General features: G+C 45.7%; 1 protein-coding gene across 1 annotated transcript in view; it reads left to right on the forward strand.

Moving 5' to 3' along the window:
• Positions 1 to 16,127, forward strand: part of adcy5 (adenylate cyclase 5) — a 50,741-nt gene extending 34,614 nt beyond the window's left edge. Inside the window, exons 4-21 of the mRNA XM_076030992.1 lie at positions 1,287 to 1,398; positions 3,585 to 3,712; positions 4,547 to 4,705; positions 4,793 to 4,934; positions 5,694 to 5,831; positions 6,655 to 6,677; positions 6,836 to 6,995; positions 8,259 to 8,356; positions 8,755 to 8,842; positions 9,570 to 9,686; positions 9,799 to 9,957; positions 10,537 to 10,721; positions 10,843 to 10,863; positions 11,152 to 11,284; positions 11,396 to 11,659; positions 11,956 to 12,160; positions 12,254 to 12,378; positions 13,112 to 16,127. Of these exons, the coding sequence (XP_075887107.1) occupies positions 1,287 to 1,398; positions 3,585 to 3,712; positions 4,547 to 4,705; positions 4,793 to 4,934; positions 5,694 to 5,831; positions 6,655 to 6,677; positions 6,836 to 6,995; positions 8,259 to 8,356; positions 8,755 to 8,842; positions 9,570 to 9,686; positions 9,799 to 9,957; positions 10,537 to 10,721; positions 10,843 to 10,863; positions 11,152 to 11,284; positions 11,396 to 11,659; positions 11,956 to 12,160; positions 12,254 to 12,378; positions 13,112 to 13,252 (2,398 nt within the window). The 3' untranslated portion in view covers positions 13,253 to 16,127. The remainder of the gene's footprint in view (positions 1 to 1,286; positions 1,399 to 3,584; positions 3,713 to 4,546; positions 4,706 to 4,792; positions 4,935 to 5,693; positions 5,832 to 6,654; positions 6,678 to 6,835; positions 6,996 to 8,258; positions 8,357 to 8,754; positions 8,843 to 9,569; positions 9,687 to 9,798; positions 9,958 to 10,536; positions 10,722 to 10,842; positions 10,864 to 11,151; positions 11,285 to 11,395; positions 11,660 to 11,955; positions 12,161 to 12,253; positions 12,379 to 13,111) is intronic.
• Positions 16,128 to 18,729: the final 2,602 nt, after the last annotated feature.

Here is an 18,729-nt window from a genome sequence, read left to right on the forward strand (position 1 = left end):
TAGGTTTGTTTTTTTTATTTTAAAAGATTGATCTCAGATCTCTCGAGTGTGAGTTCAGGTGAGACGGACACTCTTGGAGGAGCAGAAAGGCAGCGGGGGTCTGACTTTGTGAGCTCATCACATGGTTCAGCCCAGAGGAAATTGCGGAGCGCCGAATCAATACGTCCATTGAAGAGAGAAATGAGGGTGGCAGGATGTGATGTTGTGCGGCTGCGATGTGTGTCCCGCAGTATCTGGGACCATTCAGGATAAATATAATATGATGTGTGTGTGTATATATAGAAGAGAGTAAGACTGCGTGATGTTCTCTCACACTCTCCATTGAAGCTGCTTTGAAGGAGCAAAAGCACCAGCGTGTGGTTTTCCTCCGTCTGCCGCCTGCAGGCCTGCTGCTTTGAAATTCGGATAGAAATTCAATGGCTTGGGACAAGTCAGCTGCACTAGCGTGTCATGGACGCTTGGGGACATCCAACTTTTGGGTGAAATGCACGGAAAATGTTGAAAAAAGTTCAGCCGCTGTGATACACAACAAAAGTCGGGAGTTTGGGCAGAAGCACGCAGTGGTTGTATCTTCATTTCAAACTCCTTACAAAAGACAGAAGCTAACAACAGGTGTGTGTGTGTGTGTGTGTGTGTGTGTGTGTGTGTGTGTGTGTGTGTGTGTGTGTGTGTGTGTGTGTGTGTGTGTGTGTGTGTGTGTGTGTGTGTGTCAGTACCTCAGCGCCTTGTCATGTGACCTTGTTGATGGATGTGGTCTTGTCACGTCGTTGGCGTTTCACTGTAAATAGGTTTGCATTAATGAAAATATACTGTCGCTCTAAAGGTTCCGGGTCAGTCCCTTGTGATGTCACTAAGGGCACCTATCCTTCTCTTAGATCTGCGTCATTTCCTATCCAGGTGCTGGTTCCGCCCCCACTGATACCATTTTTAGCTGTCGTGTTTTTGTGGTCTCTTTCCAAACAATTGGAACGTCCAACAAAACCGCCGTTTTAGCTGGAGGTTATAAACAGAGGGCTAAATATGTTTTTTTTTGTTTTTGTTATTTTGAGAACAAAACAGATTTTTTTAAAAATATTATTTTTGAATAATCATGTGAGGCTGCCTCACTGCAGCCCAGGAGCAGAAAAATAAAGAGCTGTTAAAAAAAAAAAAAAAGACCTGAAAACAAGTAGGAAATGGGACCTTTAAATCCTGTGTTGTGTGTAGTTCGGCCAACTCAAAAACGGCTGAGACCGTCCGAATCACTAACGGACGTTCCTCTCTCGTGTCCTCTTGCGCTCCTGCAGCATCCTGTTCGCCGACATCGAGGGCTTCACCAGCCTGGCGTCCCAGTGCACTGCGCAGGAGCTGGTGATGACCCTCAACGAACTCTTCGCCCGCTTCGACAAGCTGGCCGCGGTAAGGCGACGCTGTGTTTACCTTCAAATGTTTCTTTGCATTAATTGTGCCTCTGAGAGTAAGCTTTAAATCCCTACACTGCTTCATTTCTTACTCCCCTACATTATGCTACTCTGAGCTCCTTTTCTTTTTATCCTTTAAAAAAAAAAAAAAAACATTCCCATGATGCATCAAGCTAGTGTTTCATTTTGTCGGGGACTTCAGTCAAAGGTTCAACCGAGTGATCGTGTTTCCATCAATGAAGCGTAGCTGGAGGTATGCAGTCAAAACACATATATACGGGCACCTAGCTTAAGCCTCATGGAGAGTTGTTTTGGTGGGGTTCATCCCAACAAACTGTCCAAGTGCACAAACTCACTAGCGGAGCCTCGCTGAAAGCGAAAGTCCTCGTCGTTCAGTCATAAAAAAAAAAAAAAAAAAAAAAAAAATTCTTTGGCTGTTAAGTAATCATTTGAATGACGACGTCTCACTTCTACCCGGGTCATGTTATTCCAAAGTATCCGTGCCCTTACTTGAGTACAACTTCTGGCTGCTCTACCCCACCTCTGACTAACGCCGTAAAACAAGGGCATTTACGACCCAATCAGTTCCAATAATCTTCCAAGTACCGCGTATGCAGTGAAATCAACGAAAGCGGAGGAAATATTGTCAACATTATTTTTGACGACTCGCGCGTTCCGCGCCACACTTCGACAATGCGATCCGCGGCACCACGACTGACATCATGAATATTTATTGCCCATTGCGGCCGCATTGTTTGTCCAGCTAATGCTCGCTGCGCGCCGTTTGTTTATGAAAGGTGAAACCATGCGCTAATCAATATTTATGGCCGACACATAATGGCATTATAAAGCAGAAACGCTGCCGCTGACACTTTTATGTCCGTGCCAGATGCTCCTCCTCGGCGTCTGCGTGTGGACGTGCGCACACTCACACTCGCAGAACGCACGCGCGCTCACGGAACACACACACACACACACACACGTACTCACGCGCACGTCCACGTACGCCAGGCGGCTCTCTTGTCTGCGCTCTCCGCACAGTGGGCCTTTTTGTTCTCTCCCGGGGCCATGTGCCGAGGAGCCGCTCATGTGGCGATCATGGGACGCGGCGCTCCGCGGGAGCGATGCCGCGCGCGCGCGAACACACGGGACGTTCCCGGCCGTCCCGCCGCACGCTAAAATCGCTTCGAGAGGTCGGATTAAGAGGCGGGAAGTACGCGAGCGACGTGAAATCAAAATTACAGCGGCGATGAGACGCCGATGAGGACGATCGGAGGGGGGAAACGGTGTCTAATTAGCAACACGGTCAGCGTCCTTCCTGTCTGGATCGAGGCCGTCGACGTGCGGTGTCGGAGCGCCAGATAAGGATCCGGGCCTTTTAGCCGCTTGACGCTCTGTGAGTTTCTCCAGCGTGCTAAGGCTGACCTTTCATCCAGGATCCCCAGTGGAGCCGCCTGATGCCAGTAATTGTCTGAAAAGAAAAAGTGTTTTTAGCCCTGATCTTGCAGCCTCGAGCAGAAGCGTCAGTTTCTGTTGTTGCAGAACTCGCAGGAGGAATCAGTCTTAGATAGTAGCGCCCTTTGTGACAGCGCAGAGGGAGAAGGTGAAGGATGGATTCTTCTCATTAGTTAACGAGTTCGTCCACAGTATCCACAAAGATTTCGCAGGAACATACAGCAAATGGGTTAACATGCACCTTTAAACACACTAGTTATAGTATAAAGTTAGATTAGATAATTGAAGATTTTTTTTTCAAAGTACAAGTGAAATAGTTCTAAATAATTAAAATAATGACATTGAATCATAAAAATAATGAGCAAAAATAATTCTAAATAATTCCACAAGTTTTTTTCAAATGTAGGCAAATTAGAAAACTGTTGAGAATCACCGTTTTAAAAAGTTATTTCCCCGTTTTTTTGTTTTTTTTTTGTTTTGTCCTTGCATTTTAAACTGGGATTTGGTCGAAGCACAAATTCCTTTGTCTCCCCCTGGTGGCGGCATCAACGACACATCTCGTCCCCCGCATTATGAGACTTGTGTTCTGGCCTTTTATTGAATCGTTTACTGGCGAGCGAGCGCGGTGTCACTTTGTGACTGACGTGGTTAAAGCCACAGTGACGCAGCGCACAGAAACATCAGGGTCTGGTCGGCGCTCGCTGACTGAGAGCCACTTTGTCCCGACAGGAAAACCACTGTCTGCGGATCAAGATCCTGGGAGACTGCTACTACTGTGTGTCAGGGCTGCCCGAGGCCAGGGCCGACCACGCCTGCTGCTGCGTGGAGATGGGGCTGGACATGATCGAGGCCATCTCGTAAGACACGCACGCACGCACGCACGCACGCACGCACGCACACAGTTGCCGGTTGATGCGCGACTTCAGCGAGAACGGCTACGAGTGGCGGAAGTTGGAAGCTGCATCAGCGGCATCTCTCAATGGAGCCTTTGACAGCCATGCTGTCTTTCCTCCCTACGGAATCAAAACTTTGAAGCTTTATTCGTTTGGTACTTCACAATGTCCATCCACCCATCCGTCATCCATCCATGATGGTCCAACGCAGCTTCGCCTGCACTTAAAAGGACGTCTCATCCAAAATCGAAATGATCCCAGTCTCCTCCTCACTGCCGTGTCGCCAGAGAGTCTGGGGGCGTTTTGCTAATCCGCGTAACCTTCCCGACCACCTTGTGAAAGAATTCCGTCCAATGGCAGCCGTGCATCAAATGTAAAAACAGTAGAACAATATATATATTAAAAAAAAAAAGCCTTAAACTGCCTCTGTTTCCTGAGTTGTGTCGAAACACTGATGTCAACACTGTGTTTTTAGCCTTGATATGCAGCTTCCTGGGCAGGATTGCATGTTAGCTTACATGCTACGGACGTTGCCACATTTTTTTGAGCTAGCATGAACATGACCATGAGGCCGCGGTGGATATTTTGACTTGGTTTTAAAGTATTAGAGACACAGTGGCTGCACAGACAATTGGATGACACAGCATGAGAAGCATTGACACACATTATTTGTTTGTTTTTCTTCTTCTTCTACTTCTCTCTGTTCAAACACGTGGTCACAGCAGTAGAACTTTTATGGAATCCTTAATTTGCATGAACCTAAATGAGCTAGCTCATTGTATTTTTGTTTTTGTGCAGATTGGTACGAGAGGTGACCGGCGTGAATGTGAACATGCGTGTGGGCATCCACAGCGGCAGGGTGCACTGCGGGGTGCTCGGGCTCAGGAAGTGGCAGTTCGACGTCTGGTCCAACGACGTCACCCTGGCCAATCAGATGGAGGCCGGCGGCCAGGCCGGGTACGTCTCCTCGCCGCCGGGTGCGCGGCGGTCTTGCGTCGGTCTCAGAGGGACCGGGTGCTGATCTGCTCCGCTGCTGTGTTACAGGCGCATCCACATCACCAAGGCCACCCTGAACTACCTGAACGGGGACTACGACGTGGAGGCGGGAGCGGGCGGAGACAGAAACGCCTTCCTGAAGAAGCACAACATAGACACCTACCTCATTGTTGGCTGCAGTCAGAAAAGGGTGAGACTCGGTTCGCTGTCCGAGTGTGAGTCACTGTCATTCTCAGTGGCGCGCGCGCGCACACGCACACACACACACAAACCGTTATTGAGCTCATATTAGGAGGAAACACCCATCATAATGAACCGACAGAAACTCCTGGTTGAAAACTACCCAGATTAAAAGTTTCTGGAACTTTTGATGGAAAAAACATTTTCTTCTGTTTAAAGATGTGCCATTCACTCACAGCCGCTAGAGGGGGCACTAGAGATGTACTGCACAAATAAAGATGCCAATTTTTTTTTTTTTTTTATCCTTTAATTAGCTCGTGTGCTTGACAAAAAATAATCTTGGCAAGTAAGCAAATTAAATAGTAATATATAATAATAGTTGGTTAACAATTAAATGATACTAATTAACATGTAAAGATAACAATAACGGTCGTCTTTCTTTTGATTTTATTTCTATGCTTTCTCTTTAATCTCAGACATATTGCAGCTAGTCACTGACAGGCTTCAATGTGCATCAGGTGGATATTAATAGTGAAAAGGTTTTATAATGAAAAAAAAAAATCAAACGCATGGCTATAGAGATTACAAACGTACACAAAGTAGGGAATCAAAAACCAAAAGGACTTTTTTTTTTTTTTTTAAACTGAAACGTGCTTGAAAGTGTGCACTTCATGCCTTTGGAGGGAATCTGTCCTAATCCCATTAAAAATCCACACATGTGGAAATGATTGCATTGCTTATTCTGGCGTCTCTTTTCCTTTTTCCCCAGAAAGAGGAGAAGGCCATGATCGCCAAAATGAACCGACAGAGGACCAACTCTGTCACCCACAACAGTGGCCACTGGACCGACCGTCCTTTCTACAACCACCTGGGGGGCAACAAGATCTCCAAGGAGATGAAGAGGATGGTGAGCAGCATGAAGCTACTGTCCATCCATAGAAACCTTTTTGTTTTATATATATATATATATATATATATATATATATATATATATATATATATATATATATATATATATATATATACATATATATATATATATATATATATATATATATATATACATATATATATATATATATATACATATATACATATATTTAGCTGTACTGCTGCTGATCTTCTCTCTTGGCAGTGAAAACCAAACATAAATCGCAGCTATGCTAACAAGTGGCAAAACCTTGCGCTATCAATTTAAAAAAAAAAAAACCCAGGGCCTCTCCAAAAAATCAGTGTATTTAGCCCTTTGTGTGCAGCCTCCTGTTAAAATGAGTCTTAGCTCCCGACTAAAATCAACGCTTTGATGGGCCTTCTGCATGTTTGGAAGCGGTCCAAAAATATTAAGGTGGTCTCCAGAGGGCAGAGAGGGAGAAATCCTGGGAGCGTCTTTCGTGCACAACGAGCAGAGTTGAAAATCTGTCGCCGTCGCAGATATGCAAGCGACGTGTTTGTCCAGCAGAGGGAGGCACAGGGATACATTTGACAGCCCACTGTGACTCAGAAGTCGCAGGTCGCAGACCGAGAGGAAGATCAAGGCTTTAAGAACAAGTTCTCACGACGTCTTCACTTCAATGTTGAGCATCCACTTCTTCCAGTGTATCACAGCCGCAGACAGAGGCAAATAGTGCAGAATGAGTGGTTTTAGTATAAACTACATTTGTTAGTGTTGGCTTTAAAGTCTGTACATCTTCAATGATTTAAGGATTGAGTTTCGTTCTTCTGTCCTGCAGGGATTTGAAGACCCCAAAGACAAGTGAGTCACGACTCAACCTCACACCTCACATAAAGCATTTTCTTCCCTACCCGTTTTCCCGCTCGCACTCTTCTCTTCCCTCCGACAGCCGACCGAGAAAGCTCCGAATTAATGATTCCCGCGCCTCTGTTTCCCCGTCTTCTCCGTTCGTTGCGCAGGCATTTCATCTTCAGGAACACGCAGGAGAACCTGAACCCGGAGGACGAGGTGGACGAGTTCCTGGGCCGGGCCATCGACGCCCGCAGCATCGACCGCCTGCGCTCGGAGCACGTCAAGAAGTTTCTGCTCACCTTCAGGGAGCCCGACCTGGAGAGAAAGGTCAGGGAGTGGACATGCACGCACACACACATGCACGACGCTCTTCAGCCAGTGTGGCATCAAAGAATCCGCAGTGACAGGCAATCTTGGCTGTGCAAAAAGCTTCTGCTTGCCCCCTCTTGTCCCCGCGTCCCCGGAGGAAGTCGCTCGGAGCCAGAGTCCAGCACCAGGCATTCCATTGAGCGTCAATGGAGGAGGGAACCAAGTAGAGAGCGAAACCGACAGGGAAGGACGCGGCGAGGAGGGCAAAGATTCCAAATGGAGTCGTTGCTCTTCTTCGTTAGCTAACGACGCTTGAAAGCGAACGCCGTCCAAACGCTCATTTGTCAGAGCAAAGTCGTCGTCGCGAAGGGAGGCGAACCACCTTGCTTAAACTTCTCCCGCTGGCTCCTTTCATTAGCAGGAGGTGTTTTAACTTCCTCCAAAACTTCCTCGGCTTCCACGGGGGCGGCGCTTCCTTTCCTCCCGGACGCTGCCAGTTCTTCTCGACGACCCAGCCGTCTGATAACCCCGGCAGTGTCGCAGGAAGCTTCGCCTCATGCCCACATCTCCAAATGTCACTTCGTGTAGTTCAACAAAAAAGACTAAATGCTGTTTTCATTTCGGTCCTGAAGTTTTCACCCATTTGTTATGAAAATGTTGGTGGTTTTTTTTTATATATATATTTTTGTCCTTCTCCCTTCAGTAATTTAATTTTCATTTAAAACGAGGTTTTGTCCAGCATTGGGAGACAATTTATTATTTATTTTTTTTAATCAACTTTTGCAATTTAGAAAGCAAAACGAGGAAGAACAAATGTCAGTGATGGGCATCAATGTTAATACCAATACTACCAGAAACAAATACGAGTATGGACTGCAGCATTACGCCCTCAGATCATCACTTGACATTGTTCACAGTGCGGTGATGGTCCCCTATTAGCTCCTCTGTCCTTGTTTGCTCTGCGAAGGTTCGTTGATTGTTACGCTAGAGGCCACTGAGGACGCTCGGGGACCCGGTTTGTTTTGGTCAACACAAAACTCCCAACATCTAGTGATGAAACGATATTGCCTCGGGCAATTTTAAAATAGATCTCAGAATTTTATGAACTACCTCACGAGCTCAGCCTCACAACAGCCCTGCTCCTGCGCGCGTTTAAACGCGAGGGTTGGAATAAAGTGATAGTCGGATTTTTAATCTTTATTTAGAAGGACAAAAAAAAAAAGAATGAACCGCTGTATGTGTGAGTTCCTGCTGTTAAAATGCACTCTTCTCCATCCTCAGTATTCCAAACAGGTGGACTCCAGGTTCGGGGCGTACGTGGCCTGCGCCTCCCTCGTCTTTGTCTTCATCTGCTTCATCCAGATTGTGGTGGTGCCGCGGTGAGTCGACGGGCCGCCGGCTGAAATATGCCCTCGTTAGCGACTGAAAATTTTCGTCATTAAAAGCGGGACGGCTGTAATTTGGGGCTCCTCGCAGATGCTCCGTCATTACTGTCAGGGTGCCAGCAGCGGCCCTAACGGAGACAGATCCTCACGGCGGCGCCAGAATGGGCTTTTTTTTTTTTTTTTTGTTGCTCTTAAAGTTCTCCCTGGGATTGGTCAGCGTGTTGCACTTTCCCACAATTAATCACTCTGGCAGCGTAGAAAGTGCAGCTGTACGTTATGCGAGGAATATGAAGAACAGCGACGCTAAGTGGAATCAGGTGGTCCCCGGAGTGCAAAAATAATGGGCCGCGTCACATGTTTCTAACCTCGTGCCAACTGCGTGTCCCCTGCAGCTCCAGCCTGATGATCGGCTTCTTCATCACCTGCCTCATCATCCTGATGGCCATCATGTTCGTCTCCACCGTGTACTGCTGCTACGGGGTGAGGCCTTTGTGTCTTTCACGCGAACGGAAACGGAACAGAAAGATTTTGGATTTTAAACAGCTGAGGGCTGTGTTTGGACTTGTATATTGATATCATGTGTAGTTTAAAGGTTCCATGTTAAGCAAAGATGTTTACCAATGTTTGTATGCATACTAAGCCTTTTATATTTGTTTCATCATTTTGAATTTATAATAATAATAATAATAGTAGAATCCATATTGAGAGGGAAACTATAAATATGATCCAGTCAAGACATTTAGAGAATCCCAGTTGATTAAAAAAAATATCTATATATAATTAATCACATATATAATAGTCTTTGTGTCTCTCATGGCGGTGAACTCCAGAAATGAGAAAATTCCATCCATTACTTCTTCTGCTCGTTCCACTTATCAATATGTACAACACGAGTCTGCTAAAATGCTGTTGTGGAGAATCCCTTTGTGATGTCACAAAGGGCTCAGATGGAGGTCCTGAATACAACCAGCCGGTTGTTTGCACCGCCATTTGAGACCTTCTTCTTTTTTTTCCCCCCCTGCCAAACGCGTAGAAGGTCGAGCAAAACGCGTAGCATTAGCAGGAAGCTAACACCCGCCGTCTTAGCAGGAAGAGCTGAATATGCCGTTCATTTAGACGCAAGAGTCTGAAAATTTGTATAATATGGGACCTTGACAAAATATTTTCTGCACCAAGACTCACAACCTGACCATTTGGCTGCCCGCAGCTCTTCCCGGTCCCCCTGCAGAGCCTCTCCAGAGGGATCGTCCAGTCCAGGCTGAACAGCACCCTGGTGGGCGTCCTCACCATCGTCATCGTCTGCCTCTCTGCTTTCATCAACATTGTAAGTTGCCCTTTTTTTTTTTTTTTTACAAAGCGCTAATCCAATTCATCCTATCCGATCCGATCTAAATCTTACGTTTTTCTCTCCAACTCCCTCCTCGCCTGGTGTTCAGTTCACCTGCAGCAGCCACAGCCTGCGGAGCTGCGTCCAGGCGGAGCTCAACATCAGCCTGGACAACGTGACCGTCTGCCACGCGCGCTCCCTCAACTACAGCCAGGACGGCCAACACGGCTCCTGCGGAGAGGGCGGGCTCGTCTGCAGCTTCCCCGAGGTGCGTCTCCATCTCTCCAGAATTAAAGCTCCGTCGACGCGCAGACATAGGTTCCCCTTCTTCTTCTGTGCAGCGAACGCTTTGACGGACACCCTAAGGGCATCCTTTAGTCATTTAGTAAGACATGGTGTTGGGAAAGAAAAAGAAGTTGAAGAAATGTGGGAGTGTCACTTGCGAAGCAGCTATGACAATGTGACGTTAACTTGTTGCTAGCGCGGTAAATAGCCGCTGGATATATACTAAGATCTTGCTACATTAGCAGTTTTTGTATGGGTTGAAAAAGAGGTGCAACCCAGTGGAACCGCTACAACTACATTCCTTCTTCCTCCGCTTCATTCCAGTTGACTAGACTTAGTTTTGTGCATTGCTGCCCCCCGCAGGTTGAAAGGGAAACAGCAAGGGTTTCGGTCTTGGTTTAGTTGTACAGAGAGATTCAATTACAAGCGTAGAAACGCACACCTGGGTCAGATCAATATGGGTTTTGAAAACAATTTGAAGGAGGCAACGTAGCTCCACACCATTGTGAAAACGCCTTCTGCTGCTGCGGCTCTGAAAAGCACTCGTGTTTGCGCCCCGCAGTACTTCTCGTCCTGCGTGCTGCTCAGCCTGCTGGCCAGCTCCGTCTTCCTGCAGATCAGCAGCATCGGCAAACTCTTCCTCATGCTCTTCGTGGAGCTCTTCTACCTCCTCATCCTGGAGGTGCCCAAAGTGAACCTCTTCGACAACCACGACCTGCTGGTGATGGCCAACGCCATTGACATTGTGTGAGTCGCTCGTTTGTTTCCCGATTCTTTTCTTTTCTTTTGTTTTTTTTTTGTTGTTTTTTTTTTAAATGTCTTTGTTCTTGTTTCTGATTGGCTCTTCCCTCTTCCTCCCTCTTGACAGTGAGCACATGAATGGAACAAGGTGAGACTTGCATTACAGTGGCGACACATTGATTGATTGATTGATTGATTGATTGATAATATTTTGGTCTGAAATTTGTTTTGCGTCCATTCGGTTGCTCCAATGAGACACAAACATGCAACATTGATTGTCCATAGTGTCCAATGTAGTGCATGACATTCCATACAACGAAGAAAAAAAGTGATGCTAACGCTAATTAGCAGAGGAACAGATTCATCGGCCCAGATCCATTCTTAAGCTTTTAATGAAGTAAATTTGTTTACACTTAAATATTTTCGAAATGTCCAGCTGTGCGGTGGACTCCAAGGTTCCCCTGAAGATCATGACCCCGGTGGTCATCACCGTCTTCGTCCTGGCCCTCTACCTTCACGCCCAGCAGGTGGAGTCCACGGCCAGGCTGGACTTCCTGTGGAAGCTCCAGGTAAGTTTCAGGTTACAAGAAAGACTTTGTTTTTTTTGTTTTTTTGAAAGCTGACTTTCCAACCAACCTTTCCCTTCCCTTCCCTTCCCTTCCCTTCCCTTCCCTCCGCAGGCCACCGAGGAGAAGGAGGAGATGGAGGAGCTGCAGGCCTACAACCGGCGTCTGCTCCACAACATCCTGCCCAAGGACGTGGCGGCCCACTTCCTGCAGCGCGAGCGGCGCAACGACGAGCTCTACTACCAGTCGTGCGAGTGCGTGGCCGTCATGTTCGCCTCCATCAGCAACTTCTCCGAGTTCTACGTGGAGCTGGAGGGCAACAACGAGGGCGTGGAGTGCCTGCGGCTGCTCAACGAGATGATCGCCGACTTTGACGAGGTGAGGCGAGGAGTTGCGTCAGCGTGAGGGATGGCCCCATTTTAATTCCATTTCCAGACTCCTATTTTTCATCCTACGGAGCAGCATCATGTGATTAACTATCCTAAGACAGTCTGTGAATTCCCAGTAATCAGCATATCTGGCCATCTGTTTGCAGCAGTCCTTAAAACCCCTCAATTTAACGTCCTGAAACACAACGAAGGGAATTTTAACGGTGTCTTGCTGGAATTGAGCATCTCTCCCATTGAACCGTTTGCTGCTAAATGCGTAAACGCTCCGAAAAATCCGATCCTCAGATCATCAGCGAGGACCAGTTCCGACAGCTGGAGAAGATCAAGACCATCGGCTCCACCTACATGGCGGCCTCGGGCCTCAACGACTCCACGTACGACAAGGTGGGCCGCTCGCACATCCGGGCCCTGGCCGACTACGCCATGAGGCTGATGGACCAGATGAAGTACATCAACGAGCACTCCTTCAACCACTTCAAGATGAAGATAGGTGAGAGGCGCCGCAGACGTCGGCCGCACTGATTCTGTAAAGCTCGTCATTAAATGTATCTCCCCTCCTTTCCTCTCCTTTTCCCACTCTGAGGCCTCAACATGGGTCCCGTGGTTGCCGGGGTGATCGGGGCCAGGAAGCCTCAGTACGACATCTGGGGGAACACGGTGAACGTGGCGAGTCGCATGGACTCCACCGGCGTGCCCGAGAGGATCCAGGTGCTCTGCTGTTTACTTTGGAGAAGCAATTCATAATAAAATGATTTACTTACTGTAGTAGTTGCACAGCAAGCATAGCTCATCTCTTCAGTCTGTAGCTTGAAGGTACACGCCTTCAGAATTGGGACTATGCATTTGCACCAGAATGTTTTTTTTATTTATTTATTTTTTTTTATCACAATGTCTCTATAAACTGACTCAAAATGACTTGCAACACTAGATTTGAATTCATTGTGACTCAAGCAAACAGGTGTTGCAGTAATGGCATTAGTGCTAAAGCGGAGGTAGGAGGAGTAGCTGTTGGTCGTAGAAGCAGTAGAAGTTAGTAGAACTACTGCTAATACTGATACAAACTGCTGCCGTTTTTAATACTACCTACTAATACTTCTCTTACAGCTCCAGCTCTTTACAGCTACGACTACTATTATTAAAACTACCATTCTACTATTACTACTACTAATAATAATAATATACTCATAACTACTGCTGCTATTTCTCCCTTTAACCACTACTCCTACTACTGCTATCTCTACAGTTGCTACTGCTACGTCTAATAACAATTACTGCTACTATCTTTTACTACTAACTAACAACTACTTATCGTCAACTGTTTTCGACAGTGTCTCTGACCCACAAAGTGAAACCACTGAAACATTTTAAGTCTAATTCATGAAATATAAACCCTAAATCCTCAGTTAATCCGCTGACTGACGTTTTGTCCGTCTTCCTCCAGGTGACTGCGGACCTGCAGCAGGTGCTGACTTCCTACAACTACACCCTGGAGTACAGAGGCGTGGTCACGGTGAAGGGCAAAGGAGAGATGATGACCTACTTCCTGACCAGCGGCCCGCCGAGCAGCAGCAACGCCAGCTGACTGGCCGGACGCCCGGTCGCAGGAGCCTCAGCTTGGCCTCGCGTGGACTTCTGACCGGACTTGAGAAGCCACAACGGGGACCTTCGATCCACTGGATGATTTAAAAAAAACAAAAACAAAAACAACAAAGAAAAAAAACGAAGAACTACAAATAACTATTCCCCCCTAAAGCTCAGGATGTGGAGGCTGGGAACTCGTTGGGATTTTTAGCTATTGAGACCAAAGCTGTTGCCGTGTTGAGTCGAGCTCCGAGAGGAAAATGAAGATAAAAAAAAAACTGAAAAAAAATATTTGCTTGAAATTTTTTCTTTTTGCTTTGTTTTCTGAAGAACGCACCACCACCACCACCACCACCACTGGAGGAGGAACTCTCGCTCTGTCCGCCTTTCCTCCCGCTGAACTCTAGGTGTCACCGTTCCGTTCAACGTGTCTGTATAGAATCGTACGTACTGTATGTAAAGAATTATTTTGTCCTTTTTCGTTTTTTTTTGTTGTTTTTTTTGGCCTGGTTTGAGGTTCCAATCCCCGGACGCTCCTCTGCCGCAACGCCATCCGTCCTTGTGTCAAATATATCTGACGGTCGAGGGTAAAATCGCAGGGGGTTCGAGGTCGAGGTGCTGGAGGGGAGGGAGGGAAAGGCTCCGAAAATCAACTTCCTGTCGAATGTTGGAATCAAGGAGACGGAAGGATGTCAAAGAAGAGCTTCTTTTTCTAAATCTTCGACATTTTGTATTTTGACTTCGGAACACCAAAACCCTGTCAGATATTTTAAGATCTATATTTTATACCTTAATATATTCTAGAGATATCTTTAAAAAAAAAAAGAAAAGAAAAGACCTACCACAAAAAGCACGCAATTCTAATTCCAAGGCTTCTCAATGCCCCACTATTTTCTCGCCTTTCTTCTAAAAATAGACCCCGTTCACCCTTACAGGAAGTTGGACGTTTTCTAAAAATGAAAACGCTGCGCTCCGCTCTCACCTGCGAGGAGGAGGAGGAAGCGTCAGGACTTGACGGGAAGTCGCCCCTTTAAAACCACCGGCACGCAGGAAGTGATCAAGTCTTTCAGCCGTCCAGCTCCAACTTCTTCTCCCTCCCCTCCCCCCAACTTGATCAGATGGTACGACCTAATGAATGTGCAATGATCTCCGACGAGGCCTTTTGAAAAAAAAAAAAAAGAAAACCACATAAACCCGACGCTCATCACGGGGACGGACTAGACAAGCCCCTCTTCACCCGCAGCACCCAAAACCATCTTCACTTCTCCAGTTTTCATCCATTCCTACTCGGTTGTTTTCCTCCGAAAAATAAAACCGCATCAGTTCCTGGGCTTACGGTCCAATCACAGAGCAACGCAGAGAGTCCGGACGGCGTCGGGGTTTGAAGAATGTAGCGGAGAGAGCGGCGACGTGCTCAAAGCCGATTGGACGAGTTGGGAGTTTATTTAATGTGTTTGTTTTTTTTTTAAATGTCGACCGATCCCATGAAGGAACAGCGTCATTGGCATGTGCATCCTTTTGATTGGTGCTTTGGAGCAGGTGCAGCGTTTGTTTGAGCGATGGAAGAATCTGAATCTCCAAGCTCGTCGGCGAAAGTCCTTCTTGCCTCTTTTGCTCACTCTGCTTTTCGCAGAAACGTGTGCTGATGCGGAGGTCAGCCCTTTGTGATGTCACAAAAGGGGCTGACCCGCTGCCCAGATCAGAACTATCCTTGTTTCCTTCTTTGTTTCCTTCTTTTTTTTTTGCAAGCCTGTGGAAGGTCTAACAAACCATAGGTTTTTATAAGGAGACTGTAAACACACGGCTCAATATACTGTTTTTCTGTGAGTCTAAAGAGATTTTATTTTTTGGGAAAGGGGTGACAATGGGCCTCTGCTGGAGTTCAGGATGAAAAAATAATAATAAAAAAATGCGATTACTAATAATAATGTATTTTAATACATATTTGATCTGAAATGTTCAGGTGAGTGGACTGATGCACTGGTGAAAATTTCCCTCCCAAAGTAATAACAATGTTGAGCTGAATGCCAATTAGAAGATGAACTCGGACACAAACCACTACTAGAGTTTTGATTGGCGAGCTTCAATGTGCCTGCTGTACTGTGTCCAATCAGAGCTCCCGCTGCTGCTCTGCTGGTTGGACTGCAGTTTATTTATTTCCTTTTTTTTTTTTTTTAGTTGCTTAAATACTTACAATTATGTTATCAGAACCGGTCCTGGTTTGAGTCTTGACCGGTTCAAAGCGGCGTGACCTGATGTTTTCCCACCAGTCCAATAACAATCAGTCAGTGGCTGCGTTCACACAGGCCAAACATTTTATAGATGGCTGTTTAGAAATATCAGGGATTTGATACGCAGGCAATAAAATCAAATCCATTTTCACGGGATCCACTGGTGAAAGTATTGCAGCATGCCTTTATTTTTCAAACTTTTTTTGGCTTTGTTTTACAGTGCCCTGTTTTTCAAAGGAGAAGGAAAAAAAAACTCAACCCGCTGTTCACATGTCTCGAACGACCGTAATCCTCTCATCACTCCACGCCCTAAATGTCCTGTACTTCTCGTTTGTACTTCTGGTTTGTTCACCTCCGTTACTTTTTTGTTTTTGTTTTTTTTGACCACACTGCTTGTTACGCGGTAATGCCACTGATGAACACCAGGGGGTTTAGGAGACGTTCTATTGTACATCTGTGAGGTGGCGCGGTCGTTAGCTCGTTAGCTTCAGACACATTTCCCGAAACAGAGACAAAACTCCGGGTCGTTTCTGTTGTCATGCCAAACGCTATGCTTTCTCTCTCTCTCTCTCTCTCTCTCTCTCTCTCTCTCTCTTTTTTTTTTTTTTTACAGTCTAAATAAACTCATGAGTTTTTTCACGGGTACCACATGTCGGCTGCTCTGGTTTTCTTTACTGTGTGACTACAGGCGTTTGACTTCTCGAAGAAAAAACACGTCAGAAAACGTTTGAAAAAGGGGCGGCTCTTTTAAAAAGTAAAACCCAGGAAGTGATTGAGCCAATCAGATTCCTCACTGACAGCTGACCAGCAGGTCTATTTTTTTAAAATCTATTTTTTTTTTAAATCTTTTTTTTGTACTTATTCAACTTCAAACCCTCTTTTACACAAGTCAAGACAGTAGAATTTTTTTGTCGATTAAAATCATTGCATACACTCCGACCTTTGACCTTCGACAATAATACTTAAAAAAAATATTTGGGGCTGTTTAAAGGATTTTTATGCCCCTGAAAAAAGGGAATATGTCGATTTTTCCATTTTCAGACCTGTCGAGTTTTGCGTTGTACCATTCTGTCTCATAATAAAATATTTTAGGACTGTAATTATTGTAAGTTTTGGACTGTTTAAAGTCTTTTTAGGGACTGAGGTGACGACGGCAGCAGCATCGACGGCAGGCTCAGCCCCTTGAACGCTGCTTGCAGCTTAAATTCTATTTGTTTTCAGATCATTAATCATTTTAAAATAGTATTTGTTCGTATTTGTTATAGTTTTGACATGTTGAAATTATCTTCTTACCAACAGATGGCAGCAGCGCGACATCTCCTGGTCCTCGTTCCCTTTGCCTGGCATCCATCATCCTCGTCACTACTTCTGTCCAAATGAGAGAGATGGAACCGATTATGACGCTGACTGTTACTTCATCGTCTGGCTTCACCAAAAGGTCGGCAGCCTTGACATCAAGTCAAATCAAACAGATCTCAGTTTTTTAAAAGAGTCCATTTGGTCGTCCGGCACTGAAGTAGCCGCTGCCGGACATGTGAAATTGGGCGTCTCCAAAATGCCGTTGGAAGGTTCTGACCTTTCAGCGCAGAGCAGCACGAGGTCCAAAAAATGCCTGTGCTTTACATCATTTAAGGAAGAAAAAGAAAAATAGTTGCTGTCAGCACAAACAGAGCCTGAAACAGCATCTTTCCAGGAGGGAAATGTGTCTCACATTCAATTAATTAACGGGGGAAAGATAGAATCTCACATCCAGAAATATCTTGTGCGCAATCACAGCAGACGGAAACAGTGGAATGTGCTTCCACTGACTTGTTGTGGCCTCAAAACAAACATATTCTCAGTACAACTTGGATAAATCCAGTCTTTACATCAGGACTGACTTTAGTGCAGCATCCGAGATCTTCTCATCTTCTCCGTAATTACAGCCACATGCATTACACCTCATCAGACGCCTCATTAAGCCTTGGCAGAACAATGATTAAAGGGCTGAGTCCCACCTAATGAAGGAGGGCGCGAGTCACTGTAATGGTGATGTCACGGATTTGGCCTAATGTTGCGGCGCAGGAAACGGTCACAGAGACACGTGTAGATGTGTTTCGCAATCTGACGAGACTGGCAGCAGTGTGTTTGCTCTCAAATGAGCCTTTAAATCTGCTGCTGCTGCTGCTGCTTCAACACTCTCAATACTCTGAAGAGATTTTTTTTTTTTACATTGTATTCTTTTTTTCAAATATGTCAGAACCTTCAATTGCTGCACTTCTCAAATGAATAAGTTCATTTATTTTTTAATGATGAGCATAATGAAATATGACTATATAACTATAGTATAGTATAGTTATAGCTATAATATAACTGCGATAAACTTCAAAGGCCCCATATTATATTGCAAGATTGACTTAATCTGTGCTTTCTGATAGATCTCTTTACTGTCAGTATTCCCCTATAGTCCTTTTCGCTCTGGTTTTGTAGACTGTGTGCTAAAATGTATATATGGAAATGTGCCCTTTGTGAAGTCACAATGGGCAGTGACAACCACCCACCCACTTCTTGCCCCTCTAACACAATCACACGAAAGGCCCAGTAACTATTTTCACGGGATCTGCAGGAAATCAGAATCTGAGAATGATGAACAAAGGACTCATAAAAAAAATATCCATAATTATTTTTGTTTCTCTGGCAACAGTCACTTTTTCCACTTGAACAAAAGGTCTAAATTTTATTCAACATCCCCCTGAACGTTCATATTATTTACAGTCGAGTGCACGTTGCGCTGCTGTGGGAGAACGTGAACCCGAACGCAGAGGCCAGATCGCAGTTTCAAAGGAGAGAAACCCGTCCAAGTCCCATTGTGTGGTGAGCCATTAGGTCACGTAGGTGTGGTGCCGCTGCTGGAACACTGAGAGAGCCGCGATGATGAATCATCCCGGAGCTGAAAGCGCGCAGCGGAGGCTCCCCCGACAGATTGCGAGGCACAGCTGCCAGATGGACGCAGAGCAGAGCTGCTTGGCTATACTACGATTTTATTATTTTTGTTATTACTATTATTTTCACTGAACTCCTTCCATTGTGAGAGGAAATGACTGAAGTGGGGGGAAAAAAGAAAAGAAAGGAAGTCTTGTTCTGACGGACTTGGCACGACTGAGCTCCTGCAACCCCTGCAGTTTGTTTGCATTGCACGTGTAGGAAGCCCGAGAAATATTTCCCTCTCGTTCTCGAGCAAACAAACGAGACACATCTCATTGGCTTT

The sequence above is a fragment of the Nelusetta ayraudi genome, unplaced genomic scaffold, assembly GCF_046127955.1.
Source record: "Nelusetta ayraudi isolate G7.1 ecotype Tasmania unplaced genomic scaffold, CSIRO-AGI_Nayr_v1 ptg000031l, whole genome shotgun sequence".
Classification (NCBI taxonomy): domain Eukaryota; kingdom Metazoa; phylum Chordata; class Actinopteri; order Tetraodontiformes; family Monacanthidae; genus Nelusetta; species Nelusetta ayraudi.